Source organism: Varroa destructor, unplaced genomic scaffold (genome assembly GCF_002443255.2).
Source record: "Varroa destructor unplaced genomic scaffold, Vdes_3.0 BEIS01000003.1, whole genome shotgun sequence".
Classification (NCBI taxonomy): Eukaryota; Metazoa; Arthropoda; class Arachnida; order Mesostigmata; family Varroidae; genus Varroa; species Varroa destructor.
Genome location: NW_019211456.1, coordinates 20,351,049 through 20,374,246, shown reverse-complemented (window position 1 = coordinate 20,374,246; position 23,198 = coordinate 20,351,049). Strand labels below are relative to the sequence as shown.

Genomic DNA, 23,198 nt, shown 5'->3' with positions numbered 1-23,198 from the left:
GTTATTGACAATTGGTTACCACTATTTACCAAAATTTCCAGAAGACGTAACGCGATAAATTTTCCATAAACAACAATCAGTAACAGCGAACTCAATACTAAGTGTAGTCGTCGTTTTCGTCTTCAGCCGCGTCCCCAATATTCCCTTCCAATTTGACTTTAGCACCAGCAACAGATGTTGTTCTTTTTCTTTCCCCTACCGGTTACGAAAAGAAGGGAAGAACCGTTACCCAAAATGTCCTCGCCCTCAAACGGTCCCGGGCATCGTTTTTTCTGTTTTTGTACCATAATCCTTGGGTGTTCCGTTACGTTCCTATGAGACGCGGTGCGCCTTTAGGCCTGTGTCAAAGTGTGCAAAACTTACCAACGGCGAATCGCCCGTTACATTGCGTACACACAGGCTCAGAACAAATGACACGAATCGAAATAGCGTTGGAATAAACGATCCTAACAGCCACACCGTGGTTTTCGATAGCGCGACGGGAAAAATGAGGAATTCTATCGTTGCGTTGGTCGCCGATAGATAGAGTTGCAGAGAGATAGACAAATCATTACCTGAGATGTATGTAGAGTTACCCTACGTATATTTAGCGTGTGTTTTTGTGTATAAGAAGACGAAAGTAATTATTAAAAATACTGGGTTCCTTTTATACGAACAATGTTTTTCTGAAGTTTTCGCTTGTATAGTAGATGTATATTTTGACTATATATTATTTGCGAGGAAAATTGGAAGTGGAAATATATATTTTAGTTTATCTTGCTCTCCTTGTCGGCTTATCCAGGTACGATTTTTGTAGAATATGCCGAAATGCTTCTGACAATCGTTGTCAAGCATTAAATTCCGCGGGTGATCAGCTGAACTTATTTAGGCAAAGCCACATTAAATTTGGACGGATCAATGAACCAATCAAGAAATTTCTGAACGAATGCATTTTTTCTCCATTTTTCAGGATGGTACGCTTCTTTGATTTTGCGTACTATTTAATCCATAACGAAATATTTACTAATATATGGCTCAGGTTTACGGTTCTCCTGATGGTACAATTAGAAGTGATGTTGCATCATAGACGGTACTATAGTCCCATTTCATTACGCGCTGAGCCGTAACAACCGCTCACTAGGGCCTGGGCTTGATTGACAGAGTAGTTCTATGTTTTCTTCGAATTGTTTCATTTCTTAGTGGTTTTTCCATTGGCCAGTGTTGATAGCCTTACACTCTCGACTCGTTATGTAGTCAAAACGGTTTCTATCACCAGAATTTAAGCGAATAAGTATTGACGTTGAAAGGTTTTATTTTGATCGATGCCAAACGAATATTAAAATTAGATACCTGAAGTTACCTTTCTTTGATAAATCAAACATGATACAGCCATATATCTGCACGCCTAGGTATTTGTTTTTTCCTGCTGTCCTTATTAGTGGACTTGCCATTTAGAATGAACTTCTTGAGCGTAACACCTGATAGAGTTGTTTAAGCAGATTTCATCAGGCCTAAATAAATCAAACAAATCTGGGAAGTAAACTAAATATAAAAGACATTATATTAACTAGATATAGTATAAGCAGTAGAAAGATGAATATGGTCGATTTTAAAATGCTGCTAATATCTATTACCTATTAAATGCAGCATCTTTCCTGTTCATTTACTCTATGCCTTTAAATTATGATATGCACATTTGGATTACATAGTCAGTAGAAAACATGTATTTGTGCGGTCGTTCTTTTGATAGGTTTAATCTGTGTAACCGTACCCAGATTCTACTTCTTCCTAGTACATTTGAATAAAAGGTCCCCCTATTCCTTTATTCTTGAATGATTACTGCATCGGTTTTTAAAGCTCAGCGTGTTGCTTTACGCATGCTTCAACACGGCTGTGTGTGCGTACGTGTCTCGCTGAGAAGCTAATTTCATTAAAGAAAATCACTGTACAATGAGAAACGTCGAATCGGCCATCCAAATGAAGCACCAGCAGACCATAAGTAAGAAATGGCAGTAAAGGTATACCTTTTAAACCCTTTAAAGCAAGAAAGCACTAGGTAGCTTTAAATGCGTCTTAGTAGCCACCCAAAGAAAAAATGGGCCACAACAATCAGAGTTTCATGTCACAAAGCAGCGGTTCAGTAAGATTTTGAAGACCTCTGTGCTCAACCAACATTGTATTTTATTTTTAATATATAGTTTCAATACGGGATCTGCACCCTGTAAGAATCAAGAAAGGGTAATTTAGTCTACAAACTAGGGAGAGGAACAATTTTGGTTGAAGTCAACAAAATGAATAGATACACGTCGTATCTGTCAATGGTTTCACTTTATATCGCCTAGTACCAATAGCCAAAAAATTGAGGATCTCGCCTATGCTTCACACCTGACTTACTTGAGCGTAGTAGGGGAGGTACGAAAGAATCCAAGCTAATGTCATTGTGCAGCAAGGGATGGGGACGAAGACTAACGGGTACAATGCGGGTCAACTAACTACTCAACAAAGAGTACGCCCACAAGCTTTTATAGGCTAAATATTAAGTCAGACAGGCCTGTAGACCTGTATCAAGCTCTAAAATACTTCGCAAAAAATAACACACGTAAAAACATTTCGTGATTTGCAACATTTTACAACAGTTCATTGGTTTATATTTTCGAAACACGGATAAGTACATTTACACGTTTACGGTTGCTTACACATTCAAATCACTTCGATTGCGTTCGAAATCATTCCACTTGTACGCCTACATTGGTTCGCAGGCATTCGTTACTACGTTGTACCGCTCGATATTTGTTTTATATTAATCATGCGAATGTATAATAAATATCAATAAACTGACTCCTACGGAACTCAACAGCAGTAAATATCCACTTCTGACAATTACTGGTGGCCAGGCCAATTAAGAATTTTCACATCCGAGTCATCCAAAAAGTATATTTTTTTAAATTAAGAATTAACAATTTTATTAAAACTCTAACATCCATCCATCAGAACAGATCACTGCTAATTTGATATTGTCAGTAGTTATTAAAACTTAGAAAACTTCACCAAAATTAAATTCACAATATATTTCTTTGCAATTTCGGTATTTCACGGCATAAGGTCACGCAGCTTTAAAAACAAAAACGTTCACCATTTTCTTTTTAATTTTTTTCTTAAGCAATCGCAGATATAGAAGTTTAAATGTCCATATCAAGTCTATATCCTTTTAGTAATACGATTATATCATTTACATTTTTCCTTTTTGCTTGCTTTATCTATCCTTTATGAACCGTAATAATGATAAATCTGTATTGTATAATGCTCTAAGATGTATAAAGCATCTGAGATATGCGTAGTGCTGTAAAACCACAAGTTCTGGATACTTGAACATTATCTAAATATTGATAAGATATTCACGGTTACCACGGTCTTTTGGATGTGTTTCTTATTACTTTGGCCTGCCCTAACCATTTACCCGAGGTATGACCAAAAATTAAATTTTCTATCTTCCCAGGTTCTTCGTGTTCCATCTACGACCGCGCTCGTCCCTGGAATAGGCTCCGCGAAGACTGTTTAGCGCGGTGGTTATCTAGACGAAGCCGTGCGGGGTGTTTCAGTTTAAGTACACTGTTTATGGTAATAATCTTTCTGGAGCGTTAAAGATGAAAGCTGGTGCGCTGAAAAAAATTGATGCATAAAAATTACCAGCCTTAGAGCGATGCAGAGCTTAAGACTCAAAGCGATGAATGGCCGTTGATGTGTAACCAGAATCTTGAAGTAACCTGTAAAAAATTAATTGAACTTAACAAATTAAAAAAAAAAGTTCGATTTCTACATATTTAGATACGTTTGTCCATCTTCATCGGACAACTAAATGCGAAGGAAGTTGTGTGTTGTGTGCACATTTTGCTGCCATAAGATTATGCCAATTCTACTGATTAGTTGCCTGTACTAGGAACTAGGCTTCTGTAACTCTTATCTTTAAACTTCTTGTACGAAGGCACTCCAAAAGAGTTAGGCCAACCCATAACCAATCGCAAACAAAAATATGCTGAAAAGGTTTTATGTGGGAGCTTGGTCGTCCTTACTTGGCAGCAGCCGCTGTGAACGGCGGCGGTCCACAGATGCCAACAAGCAACTTTCCATCCCTCTCCGATGGAATCGTATCACGCAGTAACTCACTTCGGATGCGGCCAGTTTTGCCCGTCCAGGAGTCGTCAGCTTCTGATAAAATAATGTCGTGAATAAACCTATCGAAAAAAATAACATGATACGAGCACCTAGACAATGTTAGCAATATTAAAAGCTCAAATTATTTTTAAGAAAATTAAGGAACGTTTTTTTAGACATCCGTATTCTCGGTCGAGCTCCACCTATTCGCCATACGAGAAATTACAGTCTATTGGTGATTACTATTACTTACGTTGCTGCCTGCTATGTTTTCTGCCTTTGTGTACCGCCCACGAAACGTAGGCGCAGCGCCGAGGTTCAGGTAAGATGCCCTATAAGTTAACGAACTCTAATTTCCGTCTTCAGTTTTCTGTACTTTTTGTGTCCGACTATGTGTACATTTGTTACAAAATACAGCGCTGAAGAAAGTTGTGTGTGTGCGTGAGCAACAGTTGACTTGTTTAGTCGCTTACCTCTTATCAGTCTGTTGTAAGTACTCAAGTTGTTCTCTCCAAATTATATCATTAAACGTTTTATGGAACGACATAAGACGCACTTGTTTTCTGCAATTGTGCAAATGCAAATTAAGTTATTTGCTGAAATAGGCAATGAGGTAAGCCAAGCGCATCTTAGAAAATGTTCTTTTACGCGAAATGTCAAAAATTTTATATTGCAAGGAGAGCCAAAAAACAATTTAATTTTCTAATTCTAAGTCAAGCTCAGTCCTCATCGGTGGCATTATGATTAGCATTATGGCGAAATTAACTTACATATCCTTGCAGTTGTATAACGCCCAAAGGATCATCCTAACCATTGGAGTGAAGCCTGTGCCTGCTCCAAGTAATACAAGGTTCTCCAATTCCACGTATCGATGCACGACAAACGTACCAACGGAATCTGCCATTAAGATTTGGTCACCTGAGTATGCAAAGATGTTCATTTAAAAACGGTCTTATCAAATCTAAACGTTTCATATCTAGGAAATATCCTTTACTATAAGTAGATATTTAGCTAATTTTAACTTTCGAAGTTTTTCAGCAGCGAGACACCAAAATGCGTAAATGAAGCAGTTCCTAGCTACGCACCGACACTCATCGAGTCGAGTTTCTGTGTCATTTGTCCTTTGTCGTAGATTTTAATGAGGAGGTGAATCCTGCGACCATCACTTGACGGAGATCTCGCTGCAGCCTCCAATGACGGAACAACCGGAGTGTAGCTCCGAGTACACATTGACCCGTCCTCAAGCGGTACTCGCAACGATACGTGCTGGCCTACCGGCACGAAAACTAGTGTCCCTAAAGAACGCATTCAAACAGCGACTACAGTGTCAACACGATCACATGTGCAAATCAAAAACACAACGTCGAAAATATCGACAGCTATGCCACATATTGGCGCTTGCTATTCATATTCACGCCAAACAGTCCAAACTATATTGCTAAATAGCGTAGTTTTCCTCGAAAACGTCTGCATTACTACTAAAGATGAAAGAGAGACAAGAACACGAATCAAAGATACTCGTTCGTCAATTTGCGTCGTCTAACACCGTGTAATTATATGTGCATAAAGAAATGAGGTATTTCTTTCGCGTTTCACGTATACATAATCGAAATCAGTTCTAGGTCCAGTTTCTAGGTCCAACCTAGAAATGGGCATGTCGAATAGGTGAAAACCAATGTAGCAGACCCCTCAACGTATCTCCGACAATGATCGATCTACGAGAAAATTATAACTGAGACCCGCTACACTGACGCTTTCTACTGATAAAATAATGAAAATTTTGCCATAATTGCCTTTTCCAGTTGAGTCATATGAATACTATAGAAAGCTATACAAATATAAATATCTGGTTCTTTGATTAGGTCAATAGCATAATATCAGTGAATGTAAAACATTATATAGACCGCCGAATAGGCCAATACTCATGACGATAGGACAATGACGTCTAGTCGAATAGAGGATAAACGCATGAGGAGAAGGATTCGCCTTGGTTTCGAAAAAAAAAAAACGAAAAACGAAGTTCCCTTATTGCAACGAAATATCGCAATCTTTACATATCACAGAACCCTTTTATATTCTTACGTTCTCAGTTGTCATGTGTATGAATAAGGGAAGTTATTTTCTATATGTAGTTTAATTTTTTGTGAAATCGGACACTGTACAAACAGCGTTTCGCTGTTGAGGGCCTTCGCCTGCTTTTAGTTAGGTGTGTGTGTGTGTGTGTGTCAGGCTCACGTCGTGGTGCCCGCGATATTGCGGTAGTAGCCGTGTTTGTCTGCTGAATTTTGGGGATGCTTAAAATGGTGTACGATCAATCTCAGGTATGGGCCATTTGTCGGGGGGTGCTCTCAGCCGTTCGAAACAATATTCAGCAGCAGTGATAGCATTAGACAAAGTTCAAACCATTGATTTAGGAATGCGTCATACACTGTCACTGACGCCTAAATTCTCTTAAGGCTCTTCTATGCCTTTCTGTAGCTCTTGCTTAGCCACACGTACATTTTTTCTATCGTTTATGATAGATAAAATGGGCTACACTTTTGAGTCATGCTTCGTGCCAATATTCATTTTGTCGAGTGGTAGACATCACTAGTAGGTAGGTATGTTGAAAAAGTATTGAATAGCCAACAAAGCGTGCCCATAACGACACAACAGTAAACGGTGCAGATAATATCTTCGAAAAAACCCTGAGGCGGCACAGAAGATGCGAGAATCACAAAGCTACACTGGGGAGAAGTGAAATAGATATGAGTAAATAAGAAACCTACGAAAGCAACATAGATCTTCCATAAGAACTCCATGCTAAAAACTGAAGAATTCTTTTAACGTTTTAACTACACATGTGTTGAAACAAAAAAAACAAAAAAAAAAAAAAAAACTTTTAGATCGTACGCAGGAATCATATTTTTCCAAAATTGAAATTTTGTAGAAGAAGATATGAAATCTTTACGCACGTTTATAATAAGGTTTGTGGCAATAGGTTCACGCGATTACCTTTAGGCATTTCAAATGTAAAAAGGTACGTGTCATGGGTGATCTGCTCCCTGACCACAAGGTTCACTTTGCGAAAATATCTTCGTGATTGGTAATCCCTAGCGGCGATTAAGTCTGCATCTTCTGGAGCCGATGATCCCAGCGAATACCACGATAGGGATGGTGACGTTTTCACTAGACAAACAGTAACAGTTTTTTGTTTGGGGTTCACACACACTGCAGACAAAGAATAGCAAAAAGGTCTGTTACAAACGAAGTTGGTCACAGCGACAACAGAAGCCAATCATCTTATCATATTATTATTTTTTTCAATTTAAACATTATTACCCTAACTAGATTATTGACATGGGATTTATTAAAACTCTACAACTTATGCTACTATCATTTTTTAAAACTATTCCTTTAATAATTACACCAAGTGCAACAATAAATTCTGTTCTAGATGATTCCGAACCTAAGAACACTCTAGCAGGACAAGGCAAGCTAAATAGTCCCTTGCTGGGCCCTCAGAGATGGAGTAAGGATTATTACTGGTGATGTCCCACAGTTCTGAAAAGTGCTGTTCATGACCTAAGAAGTAATAGTCAGGAAGCCGAGTAGTTCCTTGGGCAGCTGTTGCCATTGCAAGATTAGGAAAAAGCAAATTCTGACACCGACTCGCGGCTCTAATGAAGCTTCTCTGACCGACATCTACGATCCTTGCCGAGTGCAACTGCTACGTTATTTTAATCAACTCAATGAAATATCAGTAAAATGTTGCGTTTTTTTTGATATCTAAATATCTATAAAATAGCGCATGTTACCCACTGTTGTAAATGTAGCGCGACAGCGTTTTTAGAGGAAAAATACCTGTATGCAATGCTTCGCCTGCAATAGTTGAAGATGCAGTGAAAATAACTGCGGAAAATGGACGTATAAGATATCTAACAATCATCAATTACATTGATCGTTTATTCCTACCAGAAATAGGCCTGTTTAATCTAAAGTGTATTTTTTTATTACGTGATTGATTGGCGCAAGTAACTCGATATGCATATGGCGCTGCCCTCTACAATTAAATAGATTCGATCCAACATTAGTTCCCGTGTCTTAAAATCGATAGAATACGATAAGCTTTTATAAAATGCAATATAACCCTAAGTGTGACACCCACTAAGCTTATCGAATAGTTAAGGGCCACTCGTAATTCCTCGTAAAACTATCGAGGACAAAAAGCTGCCAGTATTGAAAAACAGACGATGTAAAAACGAGATAATCATTATAACAAACTAGCTAGTAAAGATGAGATACTTAACGGCAATGTAACTCTTAAGAGTAGATTTTCACTGGCTAACTAATTAAGTAACATTTGAGGGCTTTAAACGAAAAACATGTAGACGATACAAAAATAGTATCACACTGCTCTCCCACTTCGTATTGTCTATCCTGTAAGGTTATGTATTGTAGTGAACCACTCCGGAGACCTGTGGCCTTACATGCCGGTTTCGGAGTTACAATGGCCACCTATATATATATATTTCGCTAAAGCTGCGATTTCTTTTCTAGGTCTGTTTCACCACATGCATATTCTGTTATGCTGTGCGGTCTTCCGAAGCGTCTTAGTAATTCAGCTCGTGAACAAAACGTCCAGAGAGAACGCATCAAGTCAAGGTTGTTCAGCTATCATCAACGACAGTTATTTTGAAACCCCCTTACAGATAGCGGAATTATTTTTTACACAAAAACGAGTATATAAAAAAGTAATTTCCTAGGTCTTCGGCTTTTAGATCACATTCCGAATCAATAGGGAACGGAAGAATTAACGCCAATCACAAATACGTCAGAAAACTTTGAGCGCTTCCGTGATATTACACAAACATATTGATGATATTAACTTCGATATTTCACTCGATGCAAGCCCTCGTCCGAACACAGGGCGCATAAGATGGCTTAGCACAGATAGTCCAAAAGGCGGTATCCTGGCTAAACAAGGTTATACTTGGACGCTTGATGCACACATATGACACGAGTGGTAATAAAGGAATGTTTATACATCAGGCTCACTTACCATTACAGTCGAGGTAAACTTCATGGGCAAGATCTTTGACGGCTAAGTAAATCCATAAGCCAACTTTGATTTTGAGCCGAAACTTTTTCTCCTGGATGTCGATGGCAACACAGTCCTTCTCCAAAACGTCGTCTGTTTTGCATGTTACCATGACCGATACTGTACAATCATCTTGTAACCAGTCCAAAGGAAATTGTGGTTTTGACGCTGAATCCGACAAAGACAGAAATTTTTAATAATGCCACTGCGTTTATCAGTCGTATTTTGTTAGCACTATAAAACGGTATCACTATGTTTATGGAGACCAACCGCCGCTGGGCCATTGGTTACGATAACTTAAGCCGAAACAGCCGTAGGAAGAACCTTGTGATGAGTCCTGTCAGGTGACCTGCCGATTCATTTTACTTGTGACGCTTCACTTACGGAGTGTTACAGCAGTGCGAAATTACTTTAATAAAACTATACATAGGAAAACTGCGAAGGCTTCGAGAGAATAAGTAATAAGCACAACGAAGGGAAAACGAAGTCACTTACGAAGTAGTTTTAGTTTCAAAATAAGTAGGTGAACTTACTATGAGCTTAGTGCATTCTAGTACTACATATTATGAAAATATATTTTTTAATATATGATTGCTTTTAATTTACATCTGTAAGTTAATCATCCATAACCTACAAAGCACGACAGTCCACATTATGCCTTTAGAGAAAGATAGTAGAAATTCATCGGCAAATTTAAAAGAATCATTTCATTGAGAATTATCAGGATTAACACTGCCATACCACCTAGGGAGCGTCAGACTTACAATATTGTAGATTAAAGACAGGAAAAACTCAAAAAAAAGATGTGCCCATACAACATTCTATTTTATATCACTCAGGAAGTTGAAGGAAACCTTCGGAGACCAACAGCATGGCTTCAGATTTTCAGCCGAAAAAGAGATCGGAGCAAGGGGTAATACTATTTTGTATAAGAGGTCGATGGTTACCTTGACAAACACATGTTGCAAACTGTAAACCTCCGAAGTTTGTTCCGAATGATCAAGCTTAATTACGAAACAATTACACACCCTGGCTTTCAGACCACCATGCGCGGTATATAATATACAACATTAATACGATATATATAAGAGAAAGCCTAAAAAATACGTGCTATATATAATCTACCTGCATTAATTGTTACGACAAAAGCATACAGTAGTCTGCTAATGCGTGAATGTATTTTTGCCCTTACTTCGAATTTGAAAAAAAAGATAAAATTACTTTTAACCTCGAACTGCAGAGAAAACTAACATATGCTCTATTTATTTAATCGGTAAAAGAAAATTCAAATTATTCGCTAGAATTTTTTGCAAATCCGCCTTCGTCACTGTGTCATTAATAAATCAACAGCACGAAAATCTTTCGAAAAAACACTCACCGCTTTCAACACGGTTTAGGGACGTGCAGACTCAAGTCTCTGATGGAAAGCGTCAAATTTAGCTAATCGCTCCATGTTTCATTTAGGTTTTCATCTTATTTTATGAAACCAACATTTTGTAAAGCTAACTTAACAGGTCATCTAAAACTAAGAAACCAATGCCTTAGTGATATTACTGGCAAGGTGTATAAAGCATATTGATTCTGTTTTGTTGTGGAGCAGTCCACGAAGATATCATTAAAGGAAAATCTTTTTGCTTCGAAAATTACGACGAACTTTTTATCCATAACAAAATTTTGCGTTTAGAATTTGCGAAGGTACACTAGCCATTTGTCCCTATACAAGCCATTCCTGAGCTTCTCTTAGACAAGCTGAACCTCTATAATGCAGAGAGCAATGCTCCGTTTCTCGCGCAGATATAGACGGCGTAGGCGATGCCCATATCCAATGTATTTGTACACGAAGTTTACAATTTGAATTCTAAAAAAATCCTCGTCATGTTTCGTCGTGTGAGAAAAATATACGATGGCTCTTTACTGATTTGATTTCAACCTACTTAAAATATAATTGAACGCTGTCATGTTAGAGGACGAAATTTTAACTGTATCTTTCGTCCTTCCGTAATGAAAATGATGCATTAAGTTGCTTACGAGACATTCTTTAAGCCAGCAGTAGGAGCAGCTTCCGCAACTGCAGAAGCTTTTTTTGACTATCAGATAATCAAAGGCAGTAACATTTTCTTATAGGTCAAGCTCCCTACCTACTAGAGGGACAGTCAACGAAGCATCAGTGTTTCGGCCTATGCAGTACTACAGAAATAAAATGGTAGCCAAAGTACCAGTAACAGGGGCAAATAAGGCAGGGCAGTGTATCAGACAACTGTGCGAGAGGCCTGATTCGCCGCTTGAAGCCTTCGAGGCGGGACGGACATCAAAAAGTTCTGTAACACTGTTGTTCGAGACTAACAGCTGAACAGAATGCTGGTTAGGGTAAGCCGCTCGACTGGCAACTAAAGGGGAAGTAACTATTTCTGCGCATGCGTTAAAACTGCGTGTTCGCGCGTGTTAAAATGCAAGGCGTACAAAAATTGTGTCAAGCTGGGCGAAAGAAATAGTAACCAGACAGTTTCAGCATAGTCAAGTCCAATTATGATCGTTTGCGTCCGCGGCATAATCGTTGGACGAAACCAATCAACTTACACTCTGAAACGTGAGATCACAGATAAGTAGCTGACGGTAACTTTCTGTCTGATAACAGCCAGTGACAGTGTACTGAAGAACGTCCAATATAGCTAAATGGCTTTCTGTAAATGAGGGTAGTACGTATCACGCACGTACCCCAGAATATACATACGATTTTAACTAATTGCCTGTCTATAAGGGATCAAGATAACATCGGCTTTCATCACTCGCCACATTCTGTACATGGCTTTTTACTATATTACATAACGCATTTAGCGTTCATGCTATATTTACTGCTCGGCCACTGAGTAAGCATGTTGGCGTTTGTGTTGACACACCAACTGGATTGCAAAATCAAACAACTGGAGCTTTTTGTCCGTTGTAAATACGATTGTACTTAATAGCAAATTATTATAGAAATAATTTATTAGTTATAAGCAATATGATGATTTTTTTTATTGAATAAATATATACATATATATTGTGCGATACGATGCACTTGAAATCATACCCTAACACGCAATGGCCTCCGAGACGGTCGCGTGCTTAATACAGGAGTCAATAAACATTAACATCCACATATGTGACGAAGATTAATAAATCGAAGTTCAACAAATACTCTAAAATTTAGCAATAACAGATGGGTCAGTCTTTATGATTAATTATGACGAGACCCATTCTCAAATATTCTATGTTTTAACTGTTTTTATTCACTACGCTCCCTGGCGGTTTCTTCTCCTGGCCTCACCCAAGGCTTGCCTGCACAGGCTGCCGCATTTATAAAAGTACAAAATATCTAAATTTAATAACTCTAAAAGTAAAAGGTTACACAAATACAACAACTTATGCGTAATATTTCTGTTCTCATTATAAAGAACTGCACTCTCAGCAGTATACTCTATACAAATCAAAATCGCCATCTTAATAGAATAGCATAGTGAAATATAACGCTACCGTGTTCTTATTAGTTGTTTGTTACTTATTAGTATTACCAACAGCTGACATTTATATAATTAATTTACGGCAACAATTCGACATACGGGAAATAAGTATTTTCGCAATTTCGAGCACTACTATTCAATCCTGCTTTCTCTATATGTTGCAATTATTAATGAGCATGTAGGCATGCGAACATTATTTGGCTACACGGATAATCTCACTATGTTGTTACGAAACCTAAATGATAGTAGTGAAACATCTATAAACATGCCATCTTACTTAACTTAAGCTTCACAAGTTTCCTAAACTAGGACAAAAGTGCAACACTACTATAAAATGACCATGGCGTGGTACAGACCAATCAGGAGCACATGAAAATTATGCATTATAACAAATAACATGAATTAAAAATAAATAATGTTTTTTATAATAAATCATTTTTATATAACATTTTGTTTTTCGTAGAAGAAAACAGCCGACATAAAAATTCATTTCTACGTGACAATGAATATTGCCTAATTGCTATACAATTACAGATCGTATTTTTTGACAAATCCTTATTGATTGTATTCGGTCAAGTCGTTAAGAAGTACGCAAGAACAAATGCTTTCGTTCTGCCACAAATGTGCCTAACTGTTTGGAAAATAACTGCCTGCTGTCAAAGTTGTTAGACTTTAGCTTGTCATACATTCGATAACAATCAATAATAACAGTCGAGTTAATGTTAAGGAAAGCTAATAAAAGGTATGAAAGTAAAATATGTGCAATCGTACGACACCTGGTTGACTGCGGCGCGAGCCATGCTCTGAAGTGATCTTACCGGCGGAGCCGTCCGGAACGGTGCTGCCATCCTGCGTAGCTTTCTTAGCGGCGTTGCCAGCGAAGAAGCTGCCCAGCGATTTCGGAAGCGATAAACAGAATATGCCGGCTGCAGTGCAGGGAATCATGGTTTGTGAACGTTTTATGTACAAGAGTGATGTCCCACACGATTGCGTGCACAACCCCACGTCAATGAATTTCAAAGGTAATACCAATGAGTGGTTTGCGATGGCAAAGTACACGAATCCCGAAGCGAAAAGACAGTAGGTCACAGATTTGGGGGCGGGGATGCGTGGGTTGGCACAGAAGTGCATCATAGTTAAGAAATTTGGATGGAAAGAAAACCACACACAAAAGCAAAACACGTCTCCGATCAGTTATAACAGTATTGCACGTCGTGGGTTTTATTGCAAAATAAACAAAAATGTCAGATTAGTCTTGAAGGTAAAATCAAATTTAAGAAATAATAATCTTTTTCTATTGAGCCTATCGGTGATTTTCTTTGTTATATTACAGCAATGCTCTAGGGTTGTCATGTCACGCATAGGGAGAGTGGGGCCAATACATATTTGTGGCAAATCTAATATACACTATTTATCGACCAAAATGAAGCATGGGCTAAGCCATATTTGGAAAACGTTGTTTTCCATATGAATCAGATAAATAAATGAGAATTCAGATTTCTAGACAGTGCAAATAAAAGGGATTAGTGTACCAGGTCCAAAAATAGCAATATTGCAGTAGCAAATACTAAAAAGTGCTGGAAGTTAGCTAAAAATGCAAGACGGCGACTAAATTGAATAAGCTCTACAAATGCACTTTATTTTTCGCATCCTCTATATTGATTAAGAAAACACTGTCAAATAGTAGATGTCTAAGCTTCGTTTCAAGTATCACACCATACACTTACACATGCTTTTTATGTATTTTTCTGTTTGCAGAGGGCTACCCACCAACTAACCGCGCGTCCATATAGTACTTTATAAAACAAAGTCTTGTGTTAAGCACGAAACAGAACCAGCAGCTTCTTGTATTACAGATCGTGGTAGCGATTGCGGTAAATCGAAGCATTAACGGTTACCAAAGGACTCCTTATACTCTTAGCTGTTTTGGCTTACTAATTAATGGTACTCTATTGTGACAAAAGCATTTTTACAGTCATCCTCAATGAAATTTTATATACGGGGAAATAACTAATCGTCGGCTTCAGTTATGAAGCATCAACGGCGTCTACGGCCATCGTTATACTGTAGAATGTATTTTTATGTTTGCCTGGACTGCCGCAGCCCAAGAACTAAGCACTTTTTTTCCTTTCTCTCGCCAGAAGCAGATTTCTGTAGTCGCCAACGTCAGTCAAATATCTGATAATCCCTCTAACAGTTTTTAGCTTAGCAAAATATAGGTGCCGTTTGTACTATAGACGTCCAGAAAACCAGGCCTTTTATGCGCTGAATTAAGGAACTGCTGAGCAGAAAATTATGCTGAGAGGGGTCTCAGCGCAGTGAAATTTATATATAATGTTGGACGGTTACACAGTGCAAATATTGCACATATTAATTTTCAGTTATAATTGAGGTGAAACAGTTCTATAGAAAGAGCAAGTTTGGCATTATGGTTGTATCACAAAGTAATATAATGCAGTCTGTTTAGTCAATAAGATCTAGTTCTGGTTACTACGTCGTCGAATTTTTTCCCACTAATACTATTCAATTAACTATTTTAAACAATGAAATGCACTGATGTCACTTTAATTTCGTTAAAAGTAACAAAAGTCTCGTACTTAATTGAAAACGAGATTTGTAAAAATTTACAAGAACTCTTTTGGGTTAACCTAGTTACGAATCTAATGTCGACTTCGCAACAGCGCCAGATTAGAATCTGTTCCGGTGGTCTTAGCTAATTTATGTGATGGATTCCAATTCGGTGTAAATGCCTCGTCAGCAAATCTATGGCAGCAACGACACCGTAAAATAAATTATTCTAGAAACATCACTTATTCACTTTAATAACACTATCATATCCCGAGCCGGTAGTAAACTCCATTTAAGATTGCTTTTATCAGCATCGTTCGCGCTTTTTATTGTAACAGTACCGACTGTAAGGGCTAAATGAATCCGAAAGCCGCTATTCATTCCGGATACAGTCTGATTTTTGCGATGCGATATTTTTCTGCAATTCCCTAGCAGAATCCTTCTATGTTTGTATTTATTAGGGTGTCGGCTATCATTTGTTTTGTCAGATTTTGAAAAGTAAATCATATACTTATAATACCAAGAGGAATAGGTGAAATAGGGCTAGGCGGATGGTCACCTAACGGCTTACTACTAGACATAATGTAAATGAAGTATATTTTCTTCTGTTTTAAATGAAACTCAAAAAAAATCACAATTGATAATAAAGCCACATGAAAATAAATCACTACTTGAAGGAAGGGAACTGTAACGTTTAAGGAAGAATAAACGGTGGCTAATTAATTATGAGTAAAAATGTTCTTAGAACAACAGCAGCGAGTGGCAATTCATTGCTGGTGGGGTTTGACATAAAACAATAGAAACGTATTATATAATCAATGTCGGTTTTTTACACAATATAGTTAAATATGAGAGAAAAAGAGAAAAGGATTCATTAATGCCCAGCACAAAAAGATCCCAAAAGTGCAATCGTACATACACGGTTCTCGGTCACTGTTTGCTTTACGACAAGGTCAGCACTTACTAGCAATACTAGTAGTCATGATTATTTCGACAAATCAAGAGTGAAAACAACCCACTCTAGTACGTGATTTTTTTTGTTTTTTAAAACATTATATGAAGCTAATATACGAAATTAAGCAAAATATACAACGACCAACGAACTCATTAGTATGAGGTTTACTTGGAAAAACTTTAAACACTTAGAACGGAGTGTGTTCGCTTAGTAAAAGGTTAAAGAATGGAATTAATGAACATCAATGAATTGAATTATGGACAAAACTTGATACAGGCGCTGCGGCAACAAAACGTCTTTATGGATTTTTACCTAAATACTATTTCTGGCGCACCAACTTACTGTGTCTTCGAAGGAGCGTTTCATGATAGAAATGAATTAGTTATTACCTTGCATCAGAAATGGGCGAAAGAGAAATCTGTGTGGGTTTCCTGTTCGCAGAGGGATTGAATATATTGCTACCAGCGATTTGGATCTAAGAGGTAGTCAATGTCCCATCGTTCCGTGAGAGCAGTAGATAAACAGCTGTATACTAATAAATAAAGTACACACTTTCAGGGTGCTTTACCAATGAAACGGTACTTTAAGTTCGCCTTGACGACGAAGAAAAACTATGTATATAATTTACCGTAAAATTATAAACTTTAGAATACAGTTCCAACAATACACATAAAATCGCAATCGCAAAACAACAACAAATGGAGCGCGTTATGATTTTATTACATGACATTTAAGCTTCGCTACTGTTTTTTTTGTTGCTTTTAGTCGTACCGTAATCCTTAGAATGAATTACTAAAGATAAAATATAATATCCATACAAATTGCATGGATCCATGTCTATCACTACTTCGAACTCTGACAACCACAATTGCTAATGTATAGTATACAGCGCAAAAAGTTGAGCCACTTACACTTTTTTGATGGAGCCATATTGCCCTCAAGAGGTGCTTTCTTTGGACTATTTGATCCTGGTGCATGAGCGAGTTTTCCGACGAGACACTTGTCCAGCATCGACTCGTAGTTAACCCATGCGTGCACCTGATTGAATAAGTCCGTCGCGTCGCTGCCGACCCCTCGCATTAACTCCTCCTCACCACCCGGATGAAAATCTAGATAGCGAGTCACGTTGTACACGTTGCCTGATACATTAAGGAAGGGAACAAACACGCATGAAGTTAGAAAGCCAAGAATCGTCCGTCGACTGACGCGCTGGCGCGCGCCTGGCAACCGGGGACCTTGGGGGCTGAACTTGATGAAGGGTTGTCCAGCTGAATAGGTGGGAGAATCTAAGGCTTGTATACCAACAGCAGCTGGTGAGAGACCGGTAAATCGCTCCGATTAATGTTGTCTGCATCGGCTGCCCTCACCACCATTATAGCTGCTAGCACCATTACCACTCTACTGCAGTTTCTGCGGTTATTAGCAATTCTGGGCAAGACCAGCTAAGAACAAAATTGTATTGTATATATATGAAGGTCTTCGAGCATTTAAGGAGCACAAGATGTTTCAACTCTGAATTTTTCCTGGCAGCTATGTTTACTTAAGCAACAAATGAGCTCGTTGTCAGATAATTGTCCTCTTTTGCATCGATCTGATCGCATAGACCGATGTTATCGGGCCCTTGGTTGTCTGTAATATAAATAGCAACCTGCTTAAAGAACTTACGAGTTTCAATTGTCTTAGCGATTGCGCTTTCAAGCGTTTTTGCAAAATAAGAAGTTAGCTAGACAGGCTAAACAGTGTATACGGTTTGCGTGGCTGATCTTGGGTAACAGGAAATAGTTAACTTCATCTAACGTCATTAGTTATACGTTTGACAGTTAGAACTCTTTGTAGACGGAGACGAATTTCGAGCTGAAACACTTTAGTGGTTCGCCTGGCATACTAGGCGAACTAGCAACTTGTGTGGCCCCCAGGCGGTGTACAGGTAGCAATATGCCACATTAAGGAATCACCTCCAATATATGCATGTATATAGAACATTTCGATCGAGGCTCGGAGACTTAAATTTTCGATATTGGGGCTCGATCCGTAAGAATGGCGTAGAATATTCATATATTCAAAGATACCGTCTTTATTGTATCAACTATTATTACATTATCATTATTCCGTTCCAGTACAACATAAAAATGCAAATTTCTCGAAGAATATGCATGGTTGTTTTTCGCTTGTAGCCAAATAAGTTCACAATCCAATTTTATATGCACGCCATCACGTACCATTTAATAATGTATATCATAGCATGAAACATAACATAATGCTCACTCAATAGCAATATTTTTTTTATCCTTTATAGCTATTATATTCCAATCCAATTTTACTCCTATGTAAAGAATACTTTAGAAATTCATTAAAACAAGAACGCCGAGATTATCAATATAAATTCATTCAGATTTCGGTCTACGCGTTAAAAATCGGGTCCCATCATAAAGTGTAGGACAAATCGCCGAGTTATGTGGTATACACGTACTGATGATTTCTATTTTGATTTAGTGATATAATCTCAGACAAATCCGTAGCTACTGCAATTAGAAAACATAACTTTCTTGGTAATCATCAAACTTGGACATCAAAATTTTGGGTGCATAAACAAGTTAGGTTCTAATGGAGTCATCTATAAATTGCTGAGCAAATGTGTAAAGACATAAGTCAGGAGGCAAAATAAAGGGGTCCGCTCTCGTCATCCAGTCTCGGACAAAAGTCCAGGCACCAGCAGTTCGTTAACGGCGTTACAGAGAAACATCATTCTTGAAGTGTCAGTTCATAAACATTACGTCGAGCTAGCGATAACTGTACTAGACTTGGCCATCAGTTTTCTCTGCAATCTGATTTCCCATTAAAGAGCTAAATTATTAATAATTAACTTTTCTATAAAAGTAAAGCTCGACGAAAAAATTCGAATCAAACGTACATGTTATTTCAAATGCGGTGGGTTTATCTAACCCCAAAAAATATCACTTACGATAATTTTTCAAATAGCAAATATGATACGTATAGTAAATACCGAGCAAAATACAATAGGAATCAAGGAAACCCAGTAGAAACTGAAAGCGAGAAACAACAACGCCTCTGAGTTCTATTGCTAAGCCGTAATTACTCACGAGATGTCTATAAGGGATGTTATATTGGTAAAGGTTCATTGCCTTTCTTTTACGAATTCCGTAAATTGATTTGGCCAACCTGAATGCTGAGGTAACAAAAACACGTCACATATGCTTTTTTAGTAACCCCGCAACATATAAACCATTAAAAATTATCCCGAAATTTAAATTAGCTTAGACAAAATCACAAATCAAGCGCAAAGACAAAATCTTTGCGCTTGCTGTAATCGTTCTTTTATACATTTTATATGCTAATTATATGTCTGCGGAACTTTACTGACTGAAGAAAGAAATAGTCAGATTCAACTCTTCTTCTGATTTACGAATAAATGGGTCTTACGGGGGAGACTAAATAGTAGACACGCAAATGAGTTCAGTTTACAAACCTTGTAGTGACATTTTCTAAAAGAGGATACTGTTAACCAGATTACAGCTTGCACGTCGCAATTCGAATTCTGTCTGTTGTTCCCTATAGTAACGATTAGTAGAGGTGAATAAACAAGTGAACTTGTTATTCGTCAAATTGCTTTAGGGTTTCAAGTCTTATTGTTTACGTACACAGGTGTTCACAGCTTGTTTTCTTGATATAATCAAACAAAGAAGTGTCACGCCCCCATTCCTCCTCAGTGTCTCCATGTACCTACCTTTTATGCATATCCATGCATCGTCAGGTGTGCAATGCTTTTCCAGCTCTTCCGGAGTCACCCGAAGAGTTCTTCCACCGGTGCCTGCCAAATCTTCTCTATGTGCTAACCGAATCCAATCAACAAGAGAATGCCCGGGGGCCAAGGCAACCTTGTTCCGGCCTATTGAGTAAAGTGTATCTTATTAATTCATTGTACAAATTGAAATGAAAACTTACAGGCAATGACCAAGTACTTCGTGAAAATCTAGGTCATCCATTCGAAATACTCGCTTTCTACTAATAACAGACGTTCAGGCATAATAAAATGAGAGACGCTGCCGGAAAAGTAAAATATCTTAACCTTCAACCATCTAAACTTCCAACACTCACTGTTTGAACCTCAAGATAAAAAGACTATACAAATATAAATGCATATTTATGGTGAAATATATCGTGATTAATTTTCTTTGTTCAGTGATCTAACAGTGTGCGGCATATATGTACTAAGCGATGGTTGCAGCTACAGTTGAGGCAGTGTTAGAGAGAGGCATCATCCTGAGATGAGTACTGAATTGCCATAACACACGAGACAAGCAATATTTAGCGAAAGTGTAGTGATATCTCCCAAAGATTCGAAAGCACTGGAGACGGTTTCAGCATGTACAATTAATACTTTGAGGTGTCCGTAAACTGATCCGATAGCGTGGAGAGTATACGCATTAAAATAAAAAAAACGCTTGTCCAAAAATGGACTTAACCATTTTATTAGCTCCTAAAAGCTTAACTGATCAACCACATTAGACGATGGTAGTGTGATTCGTTCAGATCTCCAGCCCGCTTTATTATAAAAGGTCTCAATTTTAAATCACTAGCTGTTCACATTTGCCATCGGCCGGTTACTAAAAAAACACATTTCTTTGTCACTACAGGAAAAAAGTTTCAACAAGTGAATAAACGTGACACCAATATTTTAAGATAAGATCAGAACGTATAGTTATGACAACTGATCGTCAAACCAGCTGTCTTCTATTCGTTTCATAGATACTGTGGCAGTGCCGTTTTCTGTACTGGAAAGCCAACACAAATTCACTTTCAGCAACCGTTGAAATCTCTTAACAGCATTCGATCGTTCCTGTGACAATTTGCAGTTGCTAGCTCAACTTTGTACACCTCGTTTTTTAACTCACTGCATAGAGGGTCGAGGAGCTTCAAGAAGGTATAGGGTAGAAAACTTCTCTTTACCGCGTGTTTTAAAAAGACTCAGGCCCGTCTAAGGCTGAACTGGGGCTAAGGAGGCGTAATAGGCTATATATTGCAATAAAAATCTATGCACTCATGCAATCGGCGGCCAGAAAGCTTGTTGGAGGTTGCCCGAATCCTTTAGAAACAACTGCGTAATTCGGTATCCGTCCATAAAATAGTGTTATTCTCCCTGACCTGAGTCAATCAGAGATTTTAATCCCAGATTCAAAATTAGCTCATAGGTGGCCAGTGCATTGGTTTACAAATTAAGTGGGTAGACAAAACATCTCTAATTATAATCAAACTGATCTGTCTAGAAAATAATATTCGCCATTAACAGGCTATTACAGCAGACAACTAAATAGCTTTTCTGGCGACCTTCACATAGCTGATTAGTTATATGCTGTGTTACATAGTCCAGAACTGAACTAGGAACTATTTCTTCCTTGCCTAACTATCTGCGTCGTTATTACCAAATATTGAAAGCATCTATTATAACTTTGGCTTTCGAAAACCCCGTGAAGTCTCCGCAAGTGTGAACACGTTTTATTTTATTGAATATTTTTTGTTTTCTTCGTTCATGGATCACGTTTTTATGATGTAGTAGTAGTCTTTACAAAAAGAAATGTGACAATAAACTGTCATGTACTACAAACCTTTTCCCAAATTAGGTTCTACTCAACATTCCCGTGATAGCTTAGTAGGTAACATACTTGTACCTTAATCTTAGGGACACGTTGTAGTCTAGATTTGAATAGACAGACTTTTTTGGTGTTGAGAGCCAGTGATCTACCTGATGGAATGCTCAACGGCAATACCGGACGTAAAACTTGAAACACAGAAGTTTTAGTATCGTACTGACTCACGCAAAAAGCCACATTTTTTAAAAGTTAAAAGTCGGGCGAATCGCACCCGGTGTCACCCCAAAAAAAACAGTAAGCCAATAATCCATCTGTACCTCGTGGTCATGAAAATTTTTTTTACCACACACCGTACTTTTAGAATCAAATTACTCTTGGCCCGTTGTGCTCCACTAATAAAGAGGGATGCACTTATCTAGCTGAGGTAAGTGGCAATCCGACTGAATTTGTAGCATCTGGGATGTTTTCTTGAACGCATGGCCATTTGAAGCGGCAGTATTATTATTATATCCACAATTAACCAAACTTCGAGCCATCAAACTCTCTCCTATTTGCTATAGTCAGACGGTTGACTTTTTATTGGCTTTGGCCACTTCAAATAATTACGATACACGTGAGAGCAGTAGGAACATGCATGCACTTCCTCATTCATAGGCTTTTACTATTGCTTTACCGGAACCGGTAGCGTTTGACGTAAGTGTGGTGCTCCTTTTTTCCCCATCCGAAGCCATTTTAAGCCGTTGAATAGACGGAAGCACTTATCCAATGTACTTATTTTTCAACGCCAGCATTTACGAATTTTTGAACATTTGCTGTGCACAGCTTATTCTAGAATTCACTATACACTCTCCTTCAGTATAGCACGAAGAGTGAAGTCACATTAATGTCGAATCAGTCCAGAACCGCGAAGAGCTACTGTTGGCGCGAGGTATACCGTTCATTTACAAGGTTCATTTCCGATTAAAAATTGTATTTATTTGGCCAAAAACTGATAGGGCCGTCGCATGAGATTACAAGAATCAGCATGTCAGAACGAATAGCTTAAGATATTCATCAGAAAAGCCCCCTGACAATCAGCTGCTGTGCCACCGAGGTGCGTTCCAAATTTCACGCACTTTGTGAGGAAAAGTAGCGCAACAGCTGACGATGCCAAATACGCGCCAAGCTTTAAACGTTAATAGGTCTGCAGTCGGCTCAAAACATATTGTTCTTACCACAAAGTTTTTTTACAATTACCTAGCAAACCATTGACGATACATTATCGTATTAATCATTCGGTGAGCAAAGATTACCACACGGCATTTCAATCGAATAACTAAGCCCACTGTGAGGCCGCAGCGCCCTCTTTTGGTGAC

The 23,198-nt window shown here is 38.2% G+C and overlaps 1 protein-coding gene across 8 annotated transcripts; it reads right to left on the bottom strand.

Moving 5' to 3' along the window:
• Window positions 1–2,583: 2,583 nt before the first annotated feature.
• LOC111246834 (cytochrome b5 reductase 4-like) lies at window positions 2,584–23,191 on the bottom strand. Of its 8 annotated transcripts, none has more exons than XM_086984074.1 (12): window positions 23,080–23,191; window positions 19,980–20,141; window positions 17,146–17,373; window positions 13,488–13,637; window positions 9,173–9,379; window positions 7,126–7,341; window positions 5,217–5,426; window positions 4,902–5,049; window positions 4,605–4,694; window positions 4,385–4,463; window positions 4,050–4,185; window positions 2,584–3,743 (listed from the first exon to the last, which is right to left on the bottom strand). In XM_086984074.1, the coding sequence occupies exons 3-12, from the start codon at window positions 17,312–17,314 to the stop codon at window positions 3,580–3,582; spliced, it is 1,569 nt and encodes a 522-aa protein (XP_086840200.1). In that variant the 5' UTR covers window positions 17,315–17,373; window positions 19,980–20,141; window positions 23,080–23,191; the 3' UTR covers window positions 2,584–3,579. The 8 variants fall into 8 exon arrangements, with proteins under 8 accessions (XP_086840200.1, XP_022652825.1, XP_022652826.1 ...); XM_022797090.2 differs by lacking the exon at window positions 23,080–23,191 and adding an exon at window positions 22,517–22,984; XM_022797091.2 differs by lacking the exon at window positions 23,080–23,191 and adding an exon at window positions 22,517–22,983 and having other exon boundaries at window positions 13,530–13,637.
• Between the last annotated feature and the right edge of the window lie 7 nt (window positions 23,192–23,198).

Coding starts and splice junctions, on each gene's coding strand:
- LOC111246834 (XM_022797090.2), bottom strand. CDS start 22,574: ATGGCTTCGGATGGGGAAAAAAGGAGCACCACACTTACGTCAAACGCT. Junction 20,142..22,516: donor GTCAAACGCTACCGGTTCCG/GTAAAGCAATAG, acceptor TTTACTCAATAG/GCCGGAACAAGGTTGCCTTG. Junction 9,380..13,487: donor CTCGCGCCGCAGTCAACCAG/GTGTCGTACGAT, acceptor TGTCGGATTCAG/CGTCAAAACCACAATTTCCT.